Source organism: Xiphias gladius, chromosome 21 (assembly GCF_016859285.1).
Source record: "Xiphias gladius isolate SHS-SW01 ecotype Sanya breed wild chromosome 21, ASM1685928v1, whole genome shotgun sequence".
Classification (NCBI taxonomy): Eukaryota; Metazoa; Chordata; class Actinopteri; order Istiophoriformes; family Xiphiidae; genus Xiphias; species Xiphias gladius.
Genome location: NC_053420.1, coordinates 18,391,178 through 18,414,015, shown reverse-complemented (window position 1 = coordinate 18,414,015; position 22,838 = coordinate 18,391,178). Strand labels below are relative to the sequence as shown.

Below are 22,838 nucleotides of genomic sequence, written 5' to 3'. Positions count from 1 at the left end.
TATGGGACAAAATACTTTTACTGCACTTTCACAGAAAACTGCCTTCAGTTTCACAATGTCATTTATAGAGCTGAAATGATTACTAATCGATTAGTCACTCATCAAAAAATTTATACAATTATATAGAACAACAATACAATTATAATTATATTTAATATGATCTAGTTTAATTACCAAAAAATAATTAAGTGGTCCCACACTTAGCCAACTTGTGGTCCTTTCAGATTTGAATCTAGAAGCAGTGTATCTTGGCATCTTTCACACTTGCTTTTTTTTTTTTTTTTTTTAAATCTGACATTCGTATGATCAGCTCAAAACATATACTTGGGTCTCATAAGCAGGCACGTAGTTCTCTATGCGTGAAATTAAGTCAAGATGAAGGGGGTGATCAAGCTTTGGTGGTCTTGCAGCAGTTAAGTGAGGGTTAAAACAAAACACTGGCAAAATCAAATTTAACTGGCTCTGGAAAATACTAACTGTTGATAGGGATTAAAAAGGTGCTTTAGTTAGTTTTCAAATGAATACAGCCTACATAAGGCTGTTCTCAGCTTTTAAAGAAGACACTCAGTTGTAAAAACCATTTAACAAACCTGAAAAACGAGGGTAAAGGTCATAAATCTCTTACATTAAAGACCAGTATTGCAGTCACAGTTTACATAAGTAGCAGTCCTTCAGCTCCAGAATCCTCAGGCAATGCATTTGTATGTGGAGAAATACAAATGCGTGTTTTCTTTTTCCCCATTTTTGTAGAAATATGAGCCAAGATTATCAGAGTGAATAAGCAAACATTAAAAACACACACACACACCCCCTCTTCCTAATGACAGTTCCCTTCACACACCCACTCAGTCCTACTGTTATTTGTCCACTGACGCAACAGGGGGGTGTTTACCAGCTGCAGGAGGGTGATCTGCATCCTGTCTCTTGTCAGTCCTGGACAGATCATCACCCTCTTCTGCAGCGTCCCAGGACCCTGACTGCTCAATACTGTAGCCTAGTGGGGCTGGGGGCTGGTACCGGTATCTGTAGCCAAAGGCACGCAGGTGATAGGTGTAGTACTCCAGTAAATACATATGCGAAGCATCTACATAGTGGAAAGACACCGACACGTCTGAGCAGCAGTTTGGACCCTGTCAAAAAACACAGAGTATGTGGTTACGCAACATTACAGAGGCAGCAAAGGGTCACTTTTTCTATGCACACAAAACAAATCTCATTAAGAGTGGGTAGTACCAAAGTGAGGGCATTTGTGTGCCTGTCACAAGGTAATACATTCAAGAAAAGATTTCCAGGAAATTTAACGATGTAAAGTACATTCAGAAAATGTTCAGACCCTTTACTCAGTGGTTAGTTTAAGCACCTTTGGCTGCGATTTCAGCCTCGAGTCTTCTTGGGTATGATGCAACAAGCTTTGCACACCTGGATTTGGAGATTTTCTCCATTCCTTTTCTACTGATCCTCTCATGCTGTGTCAGTTTGGATGGGGATGTTCGTTTGGGTTCAAGTCAGGGTTCTGGCTTGGTCACTCAAGGACATTCAGAGTTGTCCCTAAGCCACTCCTGCATTGTCTTGGCTGTGTGTGTGTGTGTGTGTGTGTGTGTGTGTGTGTGTGTGTGTGTGTGTGTGTGTGTGTACACACATATATACGTATATAAGAGAGAAATGGGAGGCTGAGCTAAAAGCGTCATAGCAAAGTGTCTGAATTCTTATGTGAATGTGATATTTCAGTTTTCATTTTTAATAAATTTGCAAACATTTCTAAAATTCTCTTTTCGCCCTGTCATTATGGGTAATTGAGGGTAGATGGAGGAGGGAAAAACGAATTTAAATAATTTTAGCATAAGGATGCAACATAAAATGTGAAAAAAGTGAAGGGGTTGGAATCATTTCTGAATGCACCATGTTACTGTGGCTCTACCAGATGACGACCTAAATTGTTAACAACCATTTAGCTGTCAATCTCAAGTTGACACATATTTTATTCAAACACTGACAATGCTGAAGTTTCTTCACTTGCCTCTGAGATGGGGTAGTAGCAGTAGCTCCAATACCAGAAGCTCTTTGGGAACTTGGCAGTGAGGTGCTGCTCAGGTACAAAGGGATGAAATGTCTCCCTGTACACAGTGTCTCTAGAGTCTCCTGCTAGCACCCCAACTTTCTCCATGCACTGCCCCATTGCCAAGTCCTCTACAGAGGTAGTGTGAGTGCACTGTTTGCTTTTAAAACCTTCTACAAATCGCCGCAGAGCCTCTTTGCTCAGCACATAACCTGCTCCACCACTCATATAGCCCTGCTTGGTGTAGGGCTTGAATCTTCGGCCAAAGTAAATCGGCTCCTCCGGTGTGTGGTTCGCAAGAACCCACCGCAGGTTGTCTACTATTACGAAGGTATCGTCATCTGCCTTGAGGAACCAATCTGCCTCGTGGCCGTGATGCTCGTAGGCATAGTGGAAGGCCCGGATTGTTTTCCAGTACAGCTGATCCCGACCTTCCTTTGTACCTAATCCCACAGTGGGGAAGTCGGGGTCATCCACAGAGCTCATGAACACCACAACGTTGCAGTGACGGCTCCACGTGGCCTTCACATGCCGAGCCTTCTTCTCCAAGTTGTTGGGTCCAGTCATCACCCAGCAAAGAATGCGCACCTTTTTGTATAGTTCATCAGCCATGCGGCTATCCTCACCTGGTTAAGAGATATAAACATTTTTAAATGCCAATATACATTTAAAACTGCGGAAAAAGAATACAAACAGGAATGCTTTCAGGTGACCTCAACAGCAACCAACGGTGCTTTTGGAGGGAAAAAAATATGGTCACATGGTGTTACTGAGGGGTGGCATACAAAATCCAGGTTCAGGCACTAAAGCGAATGGTTAAAAAAAAAAAAAAAAGTACATTGTAAGTGTATATTATAATTATCCACTAATGCATTTTGGCACACTTGCCTTCTGCAAGTTTTCTCTTTTAAATGATCCATTTTACACTATTGGCAAGTATTTAGTTTGCACTGTTCAACATGTGTTTCAAAATATGACACAACATCCCCTCTACATAGATAAATACTGAATATGTAGTGGATTACACATACAGTGCCTTTACATGCACTTATGGCTCAAGGTAGAATTTACCGTCATTCTCCCCATATCCAATACACGGCAATACACGGGAATGAAATTGTGTTTTGTCAGTGCTATGATTTACACAAGAACAAATGCAATGCAAAAAAAAAAGAAATAAAACAAGTCCAAAGACAATAAAGTGCAAGTAGTATTAAGTTGAGCAAGCTAAGTAAACGGTGCCGTCACACATGTAAAGATGTGCCTTGTTTCATTAACAAAAAGAAAAGTAGTAAAAATTTACATGAAGAAAAAGCCAACCAATAATACCGGCTATAACAATAATAGAAGACGTAAAAAAGGCAAGATGAATAAATAGTGCCATTAGCAGCATAGTATGTCACAAACTTGTTGAAGCGGCTCTGTGCTTATTTGTGATTTACCAGAGAATCCAGTTTACACAGGATAGTCAGATAACATGTTCAGGTGCACTGTATTAACCCGTTTACTGTGAAGCAATGTAAACATGCAGCACTTCGCTTCAGTTTATCACACATCTCCCCTTCCCCTGACCTTATTTCGGAACCATGGCTTTCTTGTTTTAACTGTAGTAGTGATAGTCAGTTTTTTTTTGAGACGTGTGTTTGTGTTGGATCAGACTGATGGTGGGGACAGTTAGAGCAGACTATTCAATTCATTAAAAGCAATAATTTGACTTATTATTGGGTTTGTGTGTTGGGCCAGTGAGAGGACAGACAGCATTTGACAAATAATCAAATATTGACAGGTGGAAACGGACTTATTTAGACTTCTAGAGAATATTTTTGTGTTAGTTTCAGTCGGACTTTGGATGGACTCATTTTCAATACAAAGGATGCATCGCTCTGTGTAATGCTCTCTTGCTTTCATCCGTTATTACGTTGTTAATTTGCCCGTCTGCATTCTTTTGTCATGCACACGCATACTTGTAAAAAGTCAGCTAGAAACCTGAAGACCTATACACATGGTAGAGAAATCTTTGTCCTCCAGGAGAAAACTAACAGGGAAATCAGGTTTCCCCAGTTTACATGACATCTGATGTCATAGAAAAACAATGCGAGTTATATTTTTGTGCTAATAATGAAAAACTACTGAGTGTAATGTCCTGAAATGAACTGTGCAGTGTATGTGACCATCCTCATGTTTGAATAAGCCTGAGTTTTGCAAACCTCATGCAAGTTGGTTGTGCTGATTACACTTACATAACTGACACCTATTTTATTATACTCAGGTCTAAACCGTGTTTTTCATTATCAATGTTCTGCAAACCGGCTCAACTGCTTTAACCAATAGTTCCTCCTCGTCTGAGTTTGGCAAAGAATGGGCACATGAGCCTGTGTGCCCTGTATCTGTATTTTATCTTTCCCAGTAACAGAAAGAGTGTAAGGATAGACAGCAAAGAGAGGATATTTGCTCATTGCCTGTGATTACTTTCTGTAGATGCTGATGGTAAATTTGCCCACTTGCAAGTGTTTCAATAAACCCAGAAAGACACCTTTGTTTTGTGAGTCTGTTGGTGCAGATTAAACAAAAACTGCCACCACATTTAAGAAGTCTGGAGAAAGCAAACTGTAACCCAGTTACTTAAGTGCGTGTGAACGCACTGATAGTCAGCACTTCATATTAAAATGGATCACGCCACACGTGGCCAAGACACATAAACATCAAAGCATAATCACGCTAAAACTGAACAAAAACAAATGTAAGCAAAAACAATTCTCTAAAAAAAGACACTCGAAACAAGCTTGTCTGTCTTCAATCTAGTCTCATCCCACAGGGAAATCTTTGGCTGGATTGTATAAATTTAGACATCTGGACTTTCCATTTAAAGCTTTGTGGTAACATCAATGTATCTCTTTTAGCCACAGAGAAATAAGGATGCATCCAAAAAATACTTTCCTATGAAAATAACTTTGTATTTTGGGTTGGGTTTTTAAATGTGTATTGTTTCGGGAATGATATAGGTATGATACAGTTGACTGACATTTAATTAGGGCTAGAAGATCATGGCTGACGATGTAATCCCATTTATTTATTTGAATGTTGAGATCAGAATTTTTCATCATTTATGGGACAAAATACTTTTACTGCACTTTCACCGAAAACTGCCTTCAGTTTCACAATGTCATTTATAGAGCTGAAATGATTACTAATCGATTAATCAATCAACAGAAAATTAATTTTCAATCATTTTTGATAATACATTAATTGAATCTTTTTTCAACCAAAAATGCCAAACATTACTTTGGTCCGGTTTCTTTCTTGTTAGGATTTGCTGCTTTTCTTTTTCCTACCTGATAGTAAATTGAACATTTTTGGGGTTTTGACTGTTGGCCAGAAAAACAAGCTATTTGAGAACATCACCTTGGGCTTTAGTTTGGCAAAGCTAAGGGGGTTAACAGGTATTTGTTACTATTTTCTAACATTTTATATCGAACAATGAATCGATAAATCAAGACAATAATCAGTAGATTTAATAGTAAAGAAAATAAACGTTAGTTGCAGCCTTAGTCAATTAAATAAAACTTGTCATTTCAGACAAATATATACATGAAATCAATCTTACAAAAGCTAAATATAAATAAAATTTGACTAATAATGTCACTGCAGTGTGCAACCAAATAAAAACGGATTTATTCCTACACAGAACATGGATGTGACATTGCACTTACACTGAAGTATAACAGAAAATATTTTTTGGATAAAGACTGAATCAAGTTCGGGAGTGAACAAATTTTAAAACAGAATTTGGTTATCAAAGTATTCAAAAACAAATACTATTGTCATCTATACTTTGTATTGTGTTGTGATTCATTGAATACTCAGGGTGAAGCGCTTAGTTTTAGGTATTCTTTGGACTGCATATTGACAGTAGCCATAAACAGCTACCAAATGCAACGTCAGCCCTTTGAATCATCTCCAGACCTTTTCTTTGCGTAATTTTTCATGAAATAACAAGGGAACAGGCCACACCTGGCCAGGAAACTGACTGTAGGTCAATCGTCCAGTTACTTTTGAGCCTCTGAAAATGGAGGGACTATGTATAAAATTGGCTATAATTCCTAAAAGGTTAAATCAATATTTTTGCTAAACCCCTTGAATTAAAGCTGAAAGTCTACACTTCAAACACATCTTGATGGCTTTGTTTCAAATCCATTGTGGGGATGCACACGGGCAAAATTATGAAAATTGTGTCACTGTCCAAATACTTCTGTACCTGACTGTATATTCAATCTAATTCTGTCATTTGTACTTGCTACGCTTAAAAATATCAAATTGCGTCAAATCTGAGTGAAACAGAAACTTAAATTATCTAAAGCAATTTAGCTTTGAATTGCAGTCAGACTATTACACAAAATACTGCATTATACTCGTTACCACTCACTGGCACAACTTTACCTACCACCAAGATGCACTAAGAAGGGAAACAGTCAATCTGGAAATGGCCTGGGTTTGTGTATAAAGATTGTGTATAAAGAGCAACTTTATCATGAAAGCTGGCGCTGGGTTTTTGAATTTGTATCAGACCAGGGACCATAAGGCTGAAAGTAGTGCCTGAGACGGACAGGCACACTGCCCTACTATACACACAAGAGTTACAATTCCAAGGAAGCTGAGATTAAATCTAGTTGTTCAGTAAGGTTCGGTGAAAAGGCTGGCAGCTTTTACTCCTTAAAATAATACAAAAACCTGAAGGACATGGTATTGAAGTATGTCTCTCTAAATTAGTGTACATGAACATCTTTCGAACACATAGCTTCCACATGTCGTACCTCTGTGATGAGGGTGCTTCAGGTTGAAAAGAGCCGACCTCTCCTTCTTCCAGATTTTCCTCTCTTCCTCAAGCTGTTGCTGGTAGTCATGAGGTTTGTTAAGGCTGCTGACCTGCTGAGCTGACAAAGTCCTCTCAAACCACACCTGCCGCAGAAACACGTACAGTGTGAAGGTTCCCACCACAAAACCCGCATAAAAGGAGAATCTGGATCCGAGGGCCTTCATTCCGGATCAGGTGTCTCACTGTCAGTTCTTCAACTTGGCAGGTGCTGATTAAGAGATGGGGGGGGGAAACATGGACAGCATGGGCACAAGTTTCGCACAAGTTTCGCACAAGTTTCGCACAAGTTTCACTACAAGGGCCCCAGTCTAGAGCTGTAAACCTTAAGTCCCGTCGATGCGTGTGTTGGCGAGTGAAAAGCAAACGACAAAGTGGCCACTGTTATGTGTCACTCCCCGTTTAAGGTGTGGTTTACTCACCAGCAGTATCGCAGACACCATAGCAGCTTTCTTATCCGACAGCTACTTCGTCATAATGGGAACGTCAACTTTGAGAAGCACACGCCGATCCAGTTTTGACCACGACGCAGCGATTTTTCCTTCTTGCTCTGAACGGTAACTTAGCTCAGCTAGCCTCACTCAAACGTTGCTAACAGATACCGCGGCAAAATAGCAGGCGAGCTGAACAAAACGCCGACTGAACAATATCCCGGGAGGACAAAAACTAGATTACAACGTCAGTCTTTAACCTGTGGCTACTGGCCTAGGTGTTAGGCAGCTGGCGTTAGCTAACTGGGTAGTCCGTTATTTGCTCGACGCTGCTAACGTTAACTTCAGTGCTAAGTTAGCGAGGATCTTTCCTGTCGTGTCAACAACGCTAACGAGAACGTCACAGAGTTAGCTGACTAACTGAGCTGAGAGGCGTGGATCTTGACTGGAATAAGTCCGGTAGTTTGATGAAAAACCGCACAGACTGAAACGCCAGTGTAATATTACTTCCCGCAGCAGCAAAAAAACTACGTCTAACTTATCTGACTGCAGCCCGTCCAGACAAACAGCTACTTCCGGTCAAGAATTCAGTTAAAAAAAAAAAAAAAAAAAGGGGCTTCGGGGGGTTGGCGATACCACAGAATTTCGGTCCCACTGCCACTTGTATTGGTACTCAAAACAGGACTTCGCATCGGTAATATAAACAACCAGTCCATTCATACAGAAAATAATAGTTGATTCCAGCCTTACGCCACTTCTATGATGGAATAACCACTCTTTTCTCCAGGTTTTTTTTTGTGTTAATTATTTGACACATTAAAAAAAAGTGGAAGCAATATGATAAAGCACAACGTTACAACAAATAAGCACAATATATACTAAAACAATGGTCTAAAATAAAGGTGTAACGGTCGTACACCGAGATCTTAACACAGGGTCCCTCCACAGGACCGAGCCACAAAACGGAGGATGGAGGACCGGTCATAGTTTATATTGTAATTCAGTGATGCAAATTTCTGACTAATTTGTGATTCATATGACCAAATGTAAGATTAATACATTTGGTCACAGAATGTTTGACCCTTTCTGTATAAGGGTCACATTTTTTTCTTTACAGCTGTCAAAATGTGTGACCATATGGAAATAGTGTGGTGGCACACTCTTCAGGTGACAACTCTCAGTGTACCATTTGTGAAAAATGATTTGGAGGGCCAGATGTAGCTGAAATCCCTGGTCAGAATCTGATCTATAACCGGTGACTTCCACCGAGCTTTCTAATTATTACCATCCTAATACTTGCTAGTGTTAAATGAATGAAAAATTAAACCTACACTCCTGGCTGACAGCAGGTAAATCATGGTGACCATTTATACCATGAGGTCATATTAAAGTTAAATTTTTTGTTAACTTAATCATCCAAAGGTTGTGTGCTTATGGTAAATAACAGCTACACACAAATAGCTACAAGCTCCAAGGTGGCTGGCATGGCAAACACAACAGCGGCGTTAACCTTAATTCAAAATGCCTACAACGTACCAGCTGAGTGAGTCCTTTACTAAACTGTACAAATAATCAACTCTGGTTGTCATCTCAATGCGAGCCACTGGCGGCCTGAGGGCATGAGAAACGTTCCTCTAATGCAGGACACAAAACAAACATAAAATCAATGTTGACCATTAGAACCTGACTGGATGATTTCCAGAAGACTTCGGAATTTTTTTATTTCAAAAAAAACAGAGTGTTCACAGACTTATATTTACAAGGCAGCTCAAATGGACTTTTCTCAGACTATGAAGACAATATGGTATTCCTGATAAAGTAAAACAGCCCCATTCAAGAATCCAGTAATAAATGTATATTGTCTTTTCTCTCTACTGGAAGTTGTCAAGGTGTGTAAAGCTGAAGCGTAAACGTCAAAATTACTGATGCAGTGTGTTATGGCACACCTGTGCTTGTTTTAAAACTACTGATTTTTTTTCCAAGCTTCTAGCTGCATGATGGAGCTGGGGTCTGTATCACAAACTTCGACCGCTTGGCTCTCTTTGGGTTACCTGGCTTCACTGAGCCTTGGTTGCATGGCTGATCCTGGATTAGCAGTATCATGAAGCTGATTATCAACAGGCTCAGTTACCTCTGGCTTCTCATATCCAGCTCATTTTGAATAGGCCGTCAAAAAAAACAAGCCAGTTTTGTGACACAGGAAAATCTGAGTTAAGCCCAAAGATAACTCACTAATCCCACTTTGTGATCACAGGCCCCAGATCAGATGAGCTATTTAAAAAGGTGGGGGAAAAAAATCTAAACTTTGTGTGGACAAATTCAGATGGTAAAGTAAAGAAACACACCCACAACACCTGGAGCTTTTTATTCCGCTCACTCCTGCCTTATCTTGAGCCTCTGGGCACTGGCGTCTTTGGGAACAAATGCCCTTGCTGTGTGTCTGGAAAAGTTTGTATATGACTGACTCCCACAGTGAAGTTAAGTTTCATATACAAGATTGCACTGTCACACATTGTAACACATTTACTCAGGCAAATCAAGCCCCGCTTAGTTTGTGCTAATATACAACAAATCAATTCAAAAAAATATTCACGCAATAATTATGTACAGGTTGAGCTCCAAGTAGTCACAATTATTCACAAACTGTACAAATTCAGCCCTTTTAAGTACACCTCTGAGGGATCCTTAGAAAAGTTTTGTGTGGACTCATTATTTTAGTAGACTGAATATGATTGACAGCGTAGCTTTCTTTCTTTTCCTTTGCTAAATTAAATCTTGTCTGAAACAAAAACAAAGTACACACTTAAAAGATTTCTCTTCCTGCACTCCTTTAAGTGTTTTTCTTCTGAATCCCTTTAATAGCACATGAAAACCCAAGGGAAACCCAAAATATTTATGAAATAATGCTAGAATTCGGTGTTTCTAAAAATATAAAGTGCCAGAGCATGTTTACAAACATTTCTGTAATCTGCACTTGTGTTTGCCGATAATATTATCACCAAACAGTGTCAGTTTCAAAGAAAAGTAGGAACTGAAATATGAACCCCTTTGTTGAGGCATGTACACACATCCCCACCCTGCTCGACTGCATCACTTCTTTGCCAATGGCAACATGTAAGACAAATGCAAGTGGTAATTTAACTGTGGAAGCAGTGTGCTGCGGACAACTTCAGAGCTAAACTGTAAGTATTCAGTAAAACTCACAGAACTATTTCTAAAAAGGTACATATTGTATATCACTCAGCTATTCAAGCCATCTATCAAAACTGAATCCCATCAAAAAGGGGAAAATGCATAACTTCATTTAGCCGCACAAGTGCAGCTGACACCTTGATTTTCTGAATGTGCAAACTCAACAGGTGAGTTGATATTATCTGCCAGGTTTCATAGCAATGATGCAATCATGTGGGCTCTTTTTCAAATTTGCAGCTGCACTTCAGACTCCCCCTCCCCACTGGTCTCCACAGGAGTTCACCATCACAAAAGGTGCACTTAATGTACTGAACGGGCTCATATGTCCACATCATCAGAGTCAGAGGTGCTGGATGATTGGGACTCCTCCTGGGACTCTCCCCACACAAACCTATAATTGTTCTCCAACTCCTGCTGCCTCTTTTGCTCCTTGTAAACTTCTTCTGTGCCTCCAGTCTGGGGGAAACAAGGTATGTTAGAAAACAACCCCAACCTTTCTGACTGAATGTTTGACTTGGTGACAAAAAAAGTCAAAATTGTTTCCCACAAAAGGAAGAGCTAATTACACATGTGACAGTATTCATGCTGATATGCTGAATGCCAATGACAAATCACACAAAAAAAAAAAAAAACTGGTGATGTGCCGTCTAACATCAAGCACATTGTGTGGACATTTTTTTCTATTATACTAGGGAAATACATTTTAAAACACAATTATAAGTGTTAAAATTTTGCCTGTATTTTGTAAATTTTTAAAGACAGTTTTGTGTGACAATTTAAAACTTTAGAAACCATCAGAAACCATAATATCTGTCAACAGTCTCTTCTCAGTTGTTAAATATGAAGCTGCAGCCAGCAGCTGGTTAGCTTGCCCTAGCACAAAGACTGGAAACGGGGGGAAACAGGCTTGTTGCCTGTCGACTACTCCCAGCAAAGAAGCAGTCCCACACATAGCCCTCATGAAAAAGTGATTTGTCATTTTTTCCCCCACTTTGGTATTTGTACAGATGGGAATTTATGGGCCAGTTTTCTCTCTCAGAACTCATGTTCATTCTCATACGGGCTGAAATGATTTTCTAAGCAGACAGTACAGCACACAGCAAGCACAGTGTGACGGTGCTTAACTCACGCCCGCAAGGATTCTAATAAACCCAATAAAAAGTCATTATCACTACTCAGATTACCAGGAGATTTATGAGAAGTTCCCTGAAGGACTTTGTATCTTCTTCAGTCAGCCACTGATCACCTGCCTCCTCTGCATTCTTTCGCGTCAAGATCTTCACCTCAATTTTACCTAAAAAAAAAAAAAAAAAGAAGAAAAACAGGGGAAAAGGGGGACTTGTGAATTAAACACATGTACTTCCGAGGTGCTCTGAATAAAAAAATAAAATTAAAAAAACAAGGACGTTAAGAGTAATTATAATGAAGAATGGTATAGACAAAACACTGGATGAAAAAGAAGGAACACACATGGATGACACACCTTTAATTTCTGTTTGCTTTTAAGATGAGCTTCAGCTGACTGCACTCAGATTTTTTTTTTTTTGCAATCAAAATCTTTAACTCTGCAATTCTAATAAAGAAGAAAATAGCTACTTTAACGGGTCCCTGGTCTAATGTCCTGCTACTAATTTTGGTCTTCCATAAATGCATATGTTTTTAATTGTTTGCATTATGAAAAATGTGGGAAACCCTTCATACTATTAGCTTTAATTATTTATGTCTTTTGAATGGCTAAATCTTTGAAAAACCCTGAATCTGTCAAAGATCTTACAACTGTCAAAGATGAGAAGATAAATACAGAACTGTATGTTCAAGATTAACAGATGAAAGAGAGAAGAGGCCGTGAAGGTTTCTGGCACTCCCTCTTCATACCTTCAGCCTTCAGTCCTGCTTTCTCTAGCTGTTCTTTAACCACGTCCTTTATGTGCTGCCACTGGGGGTCTCCTTCGCCCATCTCCTGAACTTTGACCTCCCCATCAGGGCTGCTGCCCGTCTTATACTTAGTAATTTTGATCTTAACATGGTCGTCAGCCGCTTGGTCTGGGGTGACGAGACAAAAGAGGGACAAACAACAAAGTTCACCTCAAAACCCATCAAGCAGGGCCACAGGATGGAGGAGGCAAGAGCCAATAATGTGGAATCCAAAACACTGTCTTATAAGGATTACATTTGTGTCACAGATTGGATATACTGAGTGATTTCACTGATTTCAATTTTGATTTAATTACTGAAAATCACTCACCAAAGAAATTCAAAATATCAATCTGATAAAATGAGCTTTCTGTGGATTCATCTTATTCATGTGTGCATCTATTCTGGGATGAGGATCCCTCAACAAACATCTACTGTACATATGGATGACATGTGAAGATGATGGAGATGGACACAGAGAAACCCCCAAAGAGAAGGCAGCCTGGTTACCTGGCTGCTTTGGAGCCAGACTCGGGCTGCCCCTGGTCGGGTCACTGGCTCTTTGAACTCCTGCTGTTTGCTGCTCTTGGTCCTGGACGTCTTTCTCCTCCAAATGATCAAGTAGCTTGTCCAGTGTTGTCTCCAGTGTTTGTGTTGCTTGAGTGCGATCGAACTCCCCTTTCAGACCCTCAGTCTCCAATTCCTGCTGAGCCTACAGGATGGAGAAAAGCTGATCACGTAGAAGCATCACATTACGTTATGCGTAAGATCTGCCTCATAACATTTCAATATACACGATCTGTATACATCACTCTTTGTGTTAAAATGACATATTGTCTGTGGTTTGAAACCTCATTTATGATGTTGTCAAACTCCTTCTGCATTTCCTCCTTTATTTCTTCAATCTTATCAGACGGCACAGAGAGGTCAGACATCTCCTCCTCAAACTCCTGTAGCAGGAGTTCATCTTCGTCTTTCTCTTCCTTGTCAACCTTCTCCGTTACCCTGTTGCTTGTTGGTTTCTCTCCTTGACTTTTGGCTTGGTTTTGTGCTTTCTAGAACAAAAAACAAAAATAAAAATGCTGCATTCAAGTGGGATACCCATACACTGCAAAATGTGAAAGATTTATACCCCCACAGATGTACAAAAAAGTATCACGGACATCTTGGCAAGTACTGACCTTCCTGTTACTCTCTTTGAGGTGCTGGACAAATTTCATCAGGTCTGCTGGGTCAGTGATGATTTTAAAGTTGAATTTTTCTACTAAAAGAGATAGATTTCAAAGATAGGAAACACTCAAGGTCTAACATTGAGCAACAGCAACTTTGCAAATTAGACAGCATAACTGCACCAAACTAAAAGTGGTTCTGTGGTTCAAGTAATCTTGTTTGAGGGTCTCTAAAGCAGCAACCAGAAGACTTTAAAATCAGCTGCGCTGTAAGTTGTGAGAATTTCTCAAATGGCATTAGTCTTCCTCGTGTGTGCGAGATAGAGAGGGCGAGGGCGGCAAATTGCATTACCTTCATCACCATCGTCAGTGACTCCATTGCCTGTAAGTGAGTTAGAGCCATCATCTGCTACCTTTGGAGAAAAATAATAAAATCAGGTTAGTGTTGTGAAATGGGACGGTGTTGACCTACACCCTCTAGTGGTGAAATTGGTTTTGACTGGAGAGGAAATCTAGATTCACATCTTTTTTTTTCCCATTTAAAAAAAAAAAAACAAAAAAAAAAAAACACAACTTACAAATTAATGTGTACACACTTATTGGAAGGATATGGGTAGCAATGTAATATTTAGTACATTAGTACTATTTAGTACATTAGTACTAAATTTTAATTACTAATTACAATTTAGTCAGCTGAAAGATCAGAATGCATGAAAATGTACACAGTCAAAATAAGATTTAAAACATTGCAGTCAATTTAACACCCTTATAGTGTTTTATAACGTATTATAATTAGCATCAAATATTAATGATTGTCAATGGACATTTTTTAGTTTACTACTTGAACACTGCAGTAAAGCTTGTTTGGAAGAAACAATGTGATCAGTCAGCCTTTCCTTCATTGTCAACGTATGGAAGGCATCCTTCTTTCAGAGCGAGAACTGATTCTGAGGCATACAGTGTTTCAATACCTGACTCTCCTGTTGAGAAGCAGTTGTTTTCGAACCCCCTGGTTTTGTTACTCCCTCCCAGAAATCAGAATCCTCTGCCTCTTCTGACCCGGGATCCTCAGATACATCAGCAGTGTCTGTTTCAGAAGAAATGCAGCCACTCTTATCACATGAGAAACGTTTTGTGAAATCTCTGTTTATGCATGGCATGAAAAAGTTTTTTTTTTTTTTTTTAAAACAAAAAAACAAAAAACAAAAAACAAAAAACACAACTTACAAATTAATGTGTACACACTTATTGGAAGGATATGGGTAGCAATGTAATATTTAGTACATTAGTACTAAATTACAATTTAGTACATTAGTACTAAATTTTAATTACTAATTACAATTTAGTCAGCTGAAAGATCAGAATGCATGAAAATGTACACAGTCAAAATAAGATTTAAAACATTGCAGTCAGTTTAACACCCTTATAGTGTTTTATAACGTATTATAATTAGCATCAAATATTAATGATTGTCAATGGACATTTTTTAGTTTACTACTTGAACACTGCAGTAAAGCTTGTTTGGAAGAAACAATGTGATCAGTCAGCCTTTCCTTCATTGTCAACGTATGGAAGGCATCCTTCTTTCAGAGCGAGAACTGATTCTGAGGCATACAGTGTTTCAATACCTGACTCTCCTGTTGAGAAGCAGTTGTTTTTGAACCCCCTGGTTTTGTTACTCCCTCCCAGAAATCAGAATCCTCTGCCTCTTCTGACCCGGGATCCTCAGATACATCAGCAGTGTCTGTTTCAGAAGAAATGCAGCCATTCTTATCACATGAGAAACGTTTTGTGAAATCTCTGTTTATGCATGGCATGAAAAAGTTTTTTTTTTTTTTTTAAAACAAAAAAACAAAAAACAAAAAACAAACTCAAGAGGATAAGTTTATTTAGTGCACTTAGAAATTGCTTCAATACTTTGAAGGTCATTTTCCGCTGAAGTGTAAAAAACACACCTTCTCTGTCTGAGTGATCTGAGTCATCACTGGATACAGGTGGTATCTCTTCTGCAGTTACTTCCACTGCTCCTTCTGTCCCTTCATTACTGGCCAACATCTCATCAAGACTCCTCAGCTCCTCTGAGATCTGCTCTACTTTACGCTTTGTGTCCGCTGGGAAAAGACAGAGGAGGGAGGGAGGAGGAGGAGGGGAGAGCAAGAATGAAAGAAAGGGAAACAGAACACTCATGTCTCAGTATTTCTTACGGTTTTAAAATTAGCTAGTGGAATCAAAATCACTGTATTTCACGTCATACATCAGTATTTCATATACATTGCACCTAATTAACAATACATTTTAAAAAATTACGCATTTCCATGTTTCCATGCACTTTTAAACACTCCTTTCCCACATCATGTCCTGATCCAGCACCTTGCTTCAACTGGAAATAACATAAAAGTGAAAAGGCGAGATGGTTTTCAAATTCTGCGGCACAGTCACCTTCATTTTTCGTCAACTTACAGACTTGGGCCTTGACGTAATCCATGTACTGTTGGGCACTTAATGCTGGCTGGCACACGATACCCTGGGGCTTGGCAGTGGATGGTGGCCGCAGGAATGGATGCTGGCAGGTGCGACTGGTGTGAATTGTCAGCACATAGCGGCAAGACTGAGGCTCATCCACTCGGGCGATGTAGTCACCTGAGCTTTCTTCGCACACAAACTGGAAATAATGGATTAAAACCATCTACGTGTGTCTAGGATTCATCATTTTGTACATTATGCAAACAGACTTCAATCTGACTTCATATCTCTGTTTGGAGTAGTAAAACAGCTATCAAAACTTAAACAAAAACAAGAAAAACAGACAAAGCCACACAGGCAGTGTGGTATACGAATGTCTCCTTAATTCAGAGGTCTCACCCGGACTTCGGTCTCTCTGGGATTTCCATTTAGGTCACACTTAGAGCCATTTACATAGCTCTGACTGTGGTAGCGCTTCAGCCTGTGCTGTTTGGAGGCCTGGGAAATAAACAGAAAAGATGTTTTAATGCAAACAATTTTTAATATTCTTGAAGATTGATGCTTTATTGCATCATCCAAAAATTTAATATGGTGCCTCTGATGTTTTAGGACACCTAATGATTCCCAGATAGTCATCATTAATGAAAACTGGTGATCACCAAACACATTTTTTGAAGAGCTGGATTTGGCTTGCACCAGCAGTTTGTTAATCCAAGTTTGTGTGTAAAATCTTTTCTACGTTCTTAGTTATTACTAGCTCCAACTAGAGATTTTCTAAATTGGGTTGCATATGTCTTAGTTACTGCACGACTAATGTTACTTAGTTACATAGTCCTGCGGCATCAGGAGCTGTTACATCGCTTTTTTAAAATAAAGATTTTATGAAGCCAAACAATATATTAAACTTACCTGATGATACCTTTGAAATGTGGGTATTACATACATTATTTATGTATACATACAGTAGATGGCAGAAAATATATTTCAGAAATTGAATGTTTGTTTCAGAATACTGACTTTTATGTTACTGGCCTATCATTTTGTAATTTGAAGCACATTGTGTTATCTTTATAAAAAAGTTATTTAAAATCTTCCCAGATTACATCATTATTAAATTGCATTTCAGTTGAATGCCAGGTCAGATATGACATTCGTTTTACCTCTTACAGTCTTTACTTCCAAAAAAAGTAATATTGTCAGTTGGTTCAGGTAGATACACACAATTACATCCGGCAGTTAGTTGGTCTAAATATACTCATACATACTTACATATATATATATATTACACACATACATACATATACACATACATACACATACATACATACACACATACACACACATACATATATATATATACACACATACACACACATACACACACACATATACATACACACACACACACACACACACATACATACACACATATATATAAATATACATAAATATATACACACACATATATATACATACACATATACATACATACACACATATACATACACATATACATACACATATACATACACATATACATATACATACATATATACATACATATATATACATACACACACACACACACACATATATATATATATATATATATATATATATATATATATATATATATATATATACATATACATATATACATATACATACACAAGCACATTATAATGTATAGCAAATAATATAATGCTTTTCTCTGTAACACCAAGACTGACTGGTTCTTGTTCTTGTGGATGAAGTAAGTAGAGCTCAGGAATATATGTGGGCAATAACATACAACAATACATATTAGCAATAACAACATATTATGTTAGAGAGGGTAATTCTCTCACTTTGGAAATCAAAGAGAAAATTCAAACCATATTGCCCCACTTACTGAATTAGACTGGGGGTCACTGAACAGTGCGATGAACACCCGAGACATTCAACTTCAAACTACCCCCTGCTATATACAACTACAAGGTTCAGCTCATATTATACAATCATGCAATTCCACATTTTTGCCTTTTTTAATATATACCAGTAATCTGTGATTTAATAAAATGCAACCACAACACTGAAGCAACTTTACCTTTGCTGTTTCATTCCTCCAGTCAAATTCAGACTCATAATAACCGAGAAACAGAATGTCCCCTTTGATTTCTGTGTCTGAGGAGATAAAAACAACATCTGTCAAAGACAGCTCATCTGTCAGAGCAATGGTCATAAAATGCAAAGATTGAAAACACACTGGTACACTCTCACCTTCAAGGTGGTACTGTCTGATATGCAGACCATGACAGAACTCATATGTCCACCAGTCCTTCGTCTGCAGGAAACACAGACAACAAACATTTCAAAATACTGAAATTTACTGATACATTTTCATTTAGGCTACTTGCTAAATTATCCTAATTAAATTCCACACACTCAAGAAACTTTTACATTTTTTTTTTTTTTTACTGCACACACATTGTTATGTTATTTGAACAAGTACAGCCCAGTAGGACGCCTTAAAAACAGAGTCCCTCCAACTCTCCTGAGTTCACTTATTTGGTTGATCAGTGATTCAGTAATTGGGATGATTAAAATTGATATGTCATGACATATGAATAAGAGTATTAACATATGACATTTTTTTACAAACACTTGCAATGTCAAATAAAAAAAATTAACCCCAAATAACAAAACATGAAACTACAATTAGCTGTTGCGAAAAACTTTTTCTTCTCTGTGTTCTCTCAATGCCGTTAGCAAAAACACACACACACACGCACGCACGCACGCACGCACACACGCACCTGTAATCAAATTAACCTTCTGGTAGGATCTGATTATATGTAATTTAACCAAAATCCAAGACCTTATAATTCTTTTATCTTCCCAAAAAATTGCACCTACATACACTTTTAAAAAAAAATTTAATCTGGAAGATACCACACAGCTTTTCTGACCAACAAATGTACTTCCTCATTGTTAAACACCAGTATTTGGCTCAGGTGTGCTACTATCTGAGTAAGTTTAAGAGCAGAGGAAAGTACAGCCTGGATTGTGTTCCTGTTATAATGAAACTACAGAGTCTTCCTGAGGACATTATTCAGCAGAGTCGATCTTGATGTATCTTGTCTCAAGGCCAGTGTAGTTAAAAGAAGATGCCCTGAAAAATAGTCACACTCATTAAGTATATGTGGCATTTGATGTGTGAAATAATGATTTATTTCTTAAAAGTGCTTCCTTTTTTTATGAGTGTAGTAGAAATGGTTTAAATATTTATATTTTGTTTAAATACTGTGTATTTAGAGAAAGGGGTGAGAGGGGTGAAAATATGTGCATATTTTTAAGGCATTTTGGAACAAAGTCTTTTGGGTACTTTCCCTATAGTCACATTGGAAGCTTAGAGTTCAATAATAAATACCCATTAAGAATGGAATGAGTAATGCTCTTCCGAAAGAAATGACTGTTATTGCACACAAACTTTTTTTTTTCTTTTTTTTAAATGGCACTCTCTCTTGAAGGAACCTTAACTCAACTCTAAGCTGAACAAATGAAAAAGCATCAATACAGAGACATGTGCCTCTTTTTTATACTGACAGTCTTTCAGTTTGCATTGGCTGCACTTTGATGCATAGCTGAAAACGAATCATTTATGTTGTTTATTTTGAAAATATCATCATCTGTGTGTGGGAAGTGTTATATGTAACAATTTCCTGCTTTAAAATCTACTCAATGAGCAGCACTGTGAAGTTATTGAATGTCCTGAGTTACAGGACTGTGACTATACTTGAAAGGCCGCATTTATGAATGCTAAATCGTTTCAGAGGCGCTCTTCAGACTTTGTCTCTTGTATCCAGAATCTTCCAGACTTTCCCTATTGTGGATCCAGCTGTGATGGATTGCTGTCTACACAACAAAACACATCACAAATGCATGAATAGACCACCCATGATCCGATTTCACCTTTGAACTCATGTGTGATTATATCTCTGAGGAAACTGCAAGCACTTAACAGAAGAAATAAACATTTATGTTCTGCCATACCCCTGGCTAATAAGACTGTGCTTGCTCACTGGTATCTTGCCTCATGTATGGACCTGTGTACACCCTGCCTGAATTTTCTGGCATGTGCTAATCATCGAAGTTTCAAAGATTTCTAGTGCTATTTATGCAAACTACAAAGTTGAAAGAAGTTGTAAAAACGTGCATTACATCCATTTTAGTACTATTACATGTTTTTTGTACATAGCAGATAGTTTTGGTGTGTTTTTCACATGGAAGGTAAAAATGTTGCCTCAATAAATCAGTCAGTCTTCTTCTTGGTCTTTTGTCCATCCATCTATCCATCCAGTTTCCACCACTTATCCAGAGTCGCTCGCAGTTGCAGCAGGTCAAGTAAGGTAGTCTAGACATCCCTCTCCCAAACAATGCTTCCGAGTTCCTCCTGGGGGACCCACAGGCGTTCCCAGGCTAGATGAGATATGTAGTCTCTCCAGAATGTTCTGGGTCTACTCCACGGTCTCCTACCAGTTAGACATGCCCAGAAAACCCCCAGTGGAAGACGCCCCAGAGGCATCCCAAACAGATGCCCCAACCGCATCAACTGTCTCCTTTCGACATGGAGGAGCAACGGCTCTACTATAATCTCTATAATGATGAACCCAGCCACTTTAATGAGGAAGGCGGCCGCTCGTATGACCTTCATGACCACAGGTGAGGGTCAAAACGTAGACTGACCGGTATATCGAAAACTTTGCCTTCTGACTCAGCTCCACTTTACACTCACTTATGAACAAGACCCCGAGATACTTAAACTCCTCCACTTGTCCACTTGTCTTTTGCACGCTGCTGTTGTCCTGCACCTGTACCCAGCTGGGGATCGATGTGCACACTGTCCACTTTCTCAACAGTGCAAAGTGAAATAATGCAGACAAAGTTCCTTTCACGCCACAGTGATTATTAAATCCCATAAAATTTTCATATCACTAAATATGGCTTGAGGGATTAGTTTCCAGTACTTTCGTGATGTGCTTTTGGTGCAGTCACACATGTAACGTATTTAGAGCCATCTGGTTGAATACAGTTTGGTGACAGGTGTGGTCAGTGTGATACAGTTCTCATCAAAAACAGCTATGCCTTGAATAATAAAAGCTTTAATCGGTTTAAAGTTTAATCAGTCTAAACAGTTTCAGTATTGGACTAATAGACCTCATAGATAAGCAGATGAGGACCAACCTTCACTAGACACGGGGCATTGTGCATTGGACTGAGCAGGTCTGGGATGTCTGGTCCTGTGTACCCTTGAGATTCTGGCTCAGAAGCAGGATCCTGATGAAACCGGACGGCCTGGGCTGGAAGACGACACTCATACAGCTGCTTGTACTTACTGGACACCATCATAACCTCCTCTGTCTTGGTCTAAAGGAGAAACACTGTCATGAAAACTGCAGTATCTTTAAGAGTGACAATGCTACACATTAGCAGAAATTTACATAAGTTAGTTATAGTTTATTAACTCCCTGGTTTTGCTACTCTGGTTACTGTTAGTTATTTGTAATGTGAAGGAGTTACAGGCAGGTGGAAGTGTGGAAACTGAGGTTGTGTTGTGACAGCTGTCAACAGTAGCTGCTGCGCAGGTCAATTCAGCATTAACCACAGCATTAACACTTCTTTATATAACTTGCAAGCAAATTGTACAATAAAAAATACGCTTCACCTACCTAACAATTTAGTCTTTATTTGCGTTTAAAGGAAGCTATTTTACAATATTTAACGCTAGCTAACGGTAGCCTACTTTATAGCTAGCAAGCTAACCGCTAGCTTCCCCAAACACACTCACTCACTCACTCACTCACCTGCCCCAGGATGACGGGATCGGGAAGAATTTGAATCCCATATTTCATCTCGTTCAGCTCCTCCAAATTCAAAAAGGCTGGGACACAGAGGGGACATATCAACCAGAAAACGTACAGTCTTTTTAGCCATCGTACCGAAGAACCAGCCATGATGATGGACTCTGGCCTCATACCCCCATTTGTCTGACAGCAACAAAACACAGGACGCCTGACATGGTAGTAGCTAATTGGCCGACGTGACGAACGCTGTTCTGTCATTGGTTACTTTTTGTGTCTGTCAATGGTTTTCCAGTTCAGTAGGTGTGTTGGGTTACTAAACTGGTACACAGTGAATGGGCGGCGCCTTTAGCTTAGTGACATTGAACATCATTATAAAACAACGCTCATGTCAGCTCTCCAGGTTTGCGCAGCCATAAAATAAACTAACCCATTGGTACAACAGCTAGTCATACATTGGCCTGATGGATGAGGCGTGTCAGTGGCCAATTTGGCCATATTATTATCATGTGGGTTATTTTCTTATTTTGTAAAACCAGACTTACTGTTTTATAAGATTTTTAAGCTTCACATTTTAAAAGTATAACAAGAAACCTCTCCAGTTGCTGCCCGACAGGCACCGATTGGTAGAATGAAATGTGAATATGTGAACTCAAAGTTTGTGGTTTTTATGTTCAAACTGAATGCTTGCATAATATAGCCAGTATGGAAATATAGGCAGATGGTCCAAAATAAATAAATAAATAAATAAACTTTAAACATGCATTCACACATGTTCACACGATATCAGACACATATGCGCACAGACGCCCATTCACCTACACATACGCGCACATTGTTGTTGAGCTATGTTTATAAGCAGGTGTTGTTGTTGGAAAATAGGCAAAAATGAATTTGAAGGAA

At 38.8% G+C, this 22,838-nt stretch overlaps 2 protein-coding genes across 4 annotated transcripts; both read right to left on the bottom strand.

The window, feature by feature from the left end:
- Positions 1 to 268: 268 nt before the first annotated feature.
- c1galt1b (core 1 synthase, glycoprotein-N-acetylgalactosamine 3-beta-galactosyltransferase, 1b) lies at positions 269 to 7,912 on the bottom strand. 2 transcript variants are annotated; one of them, XM_040159680.1, is made up of 4 exons: positions 7,349 to 7,912; positions 6,868 to 7,137; positions 2,018 to 2,682; positions 269 to 1,130 (listed from the first exon to the last, which is right to left on the bottom strand). In XM_040159680.1, the coding sequence occupies exons 2-4, from the start codon at positions 7,091 to 7,093 to the stop codon at positions 858 to 860; spliced, it is 1,164 nt and encodes a 387-aa protein (XP_040015614.1). In that variant the 5' UTR covers positions 7,094 to 7,137; positions 7,349 to 7,912; the 3' UTR covers positions 269 to 857. The 2 variants fall into 2 exon arrangements, with proteins under 2 accessions (XP_040015614.1, XP_040015615.1); XM_040159681.1 differs by having other exon boundaries at positions 6,868 to 7,012.
- A 1,953-nt stretch (positions 7,913 to 9,865) lies between these two features.
- os9 (OS9 endoplasmic reticulum lectin) lies at positions 9,866 to 22,147 on the bottom strand. 2 transcript variants are annotated; one of them, XM_040115722.1, is made up of 15 exons: positions 21,939 to 22,147; positions 21,319 to 21,501; positions 18,355 to 18,418; positions 18,182 to 18,258; positions 16,495 to 16,593; positions 16,093 to 16,294; positions 15,588 to 15,743; positions 15,261 to 15,376; positions 13,985 to 14,045; positions 13,645 to 13,727; positions 13,315 to 13,518; positions 12,974 to 13,175; positions 12,425 to 12,592; positions 11,734 to 11,843; positions 9,866 to 11,005 (listed from the first exon to the last, which is right to left on the bottom strand). In XM_040115722.1, exons 1-15 carry the CDS (start codon positions 22,107 to 22,109, stop codon positions 10,868 to 10,870), a joined length of 2,034 nt encoding a protein of 677 aa, XP_039971656.1. In that variant the 5' UTR covers positions 22,110 to 22,147; the 3' UTR covers positions 9,866 to 10,867. The 2 variants fall into 2 exon arrangements, with proteins under 2 accessions (XP_039971656.1, XP_039971657.1); XM_040115723.1 differs by having other exon boundaries at positions 13,645 to 13,724.
- Between the last annotated feature and the right edge of the window lie 691 nt (positions 22,148 to 22,838).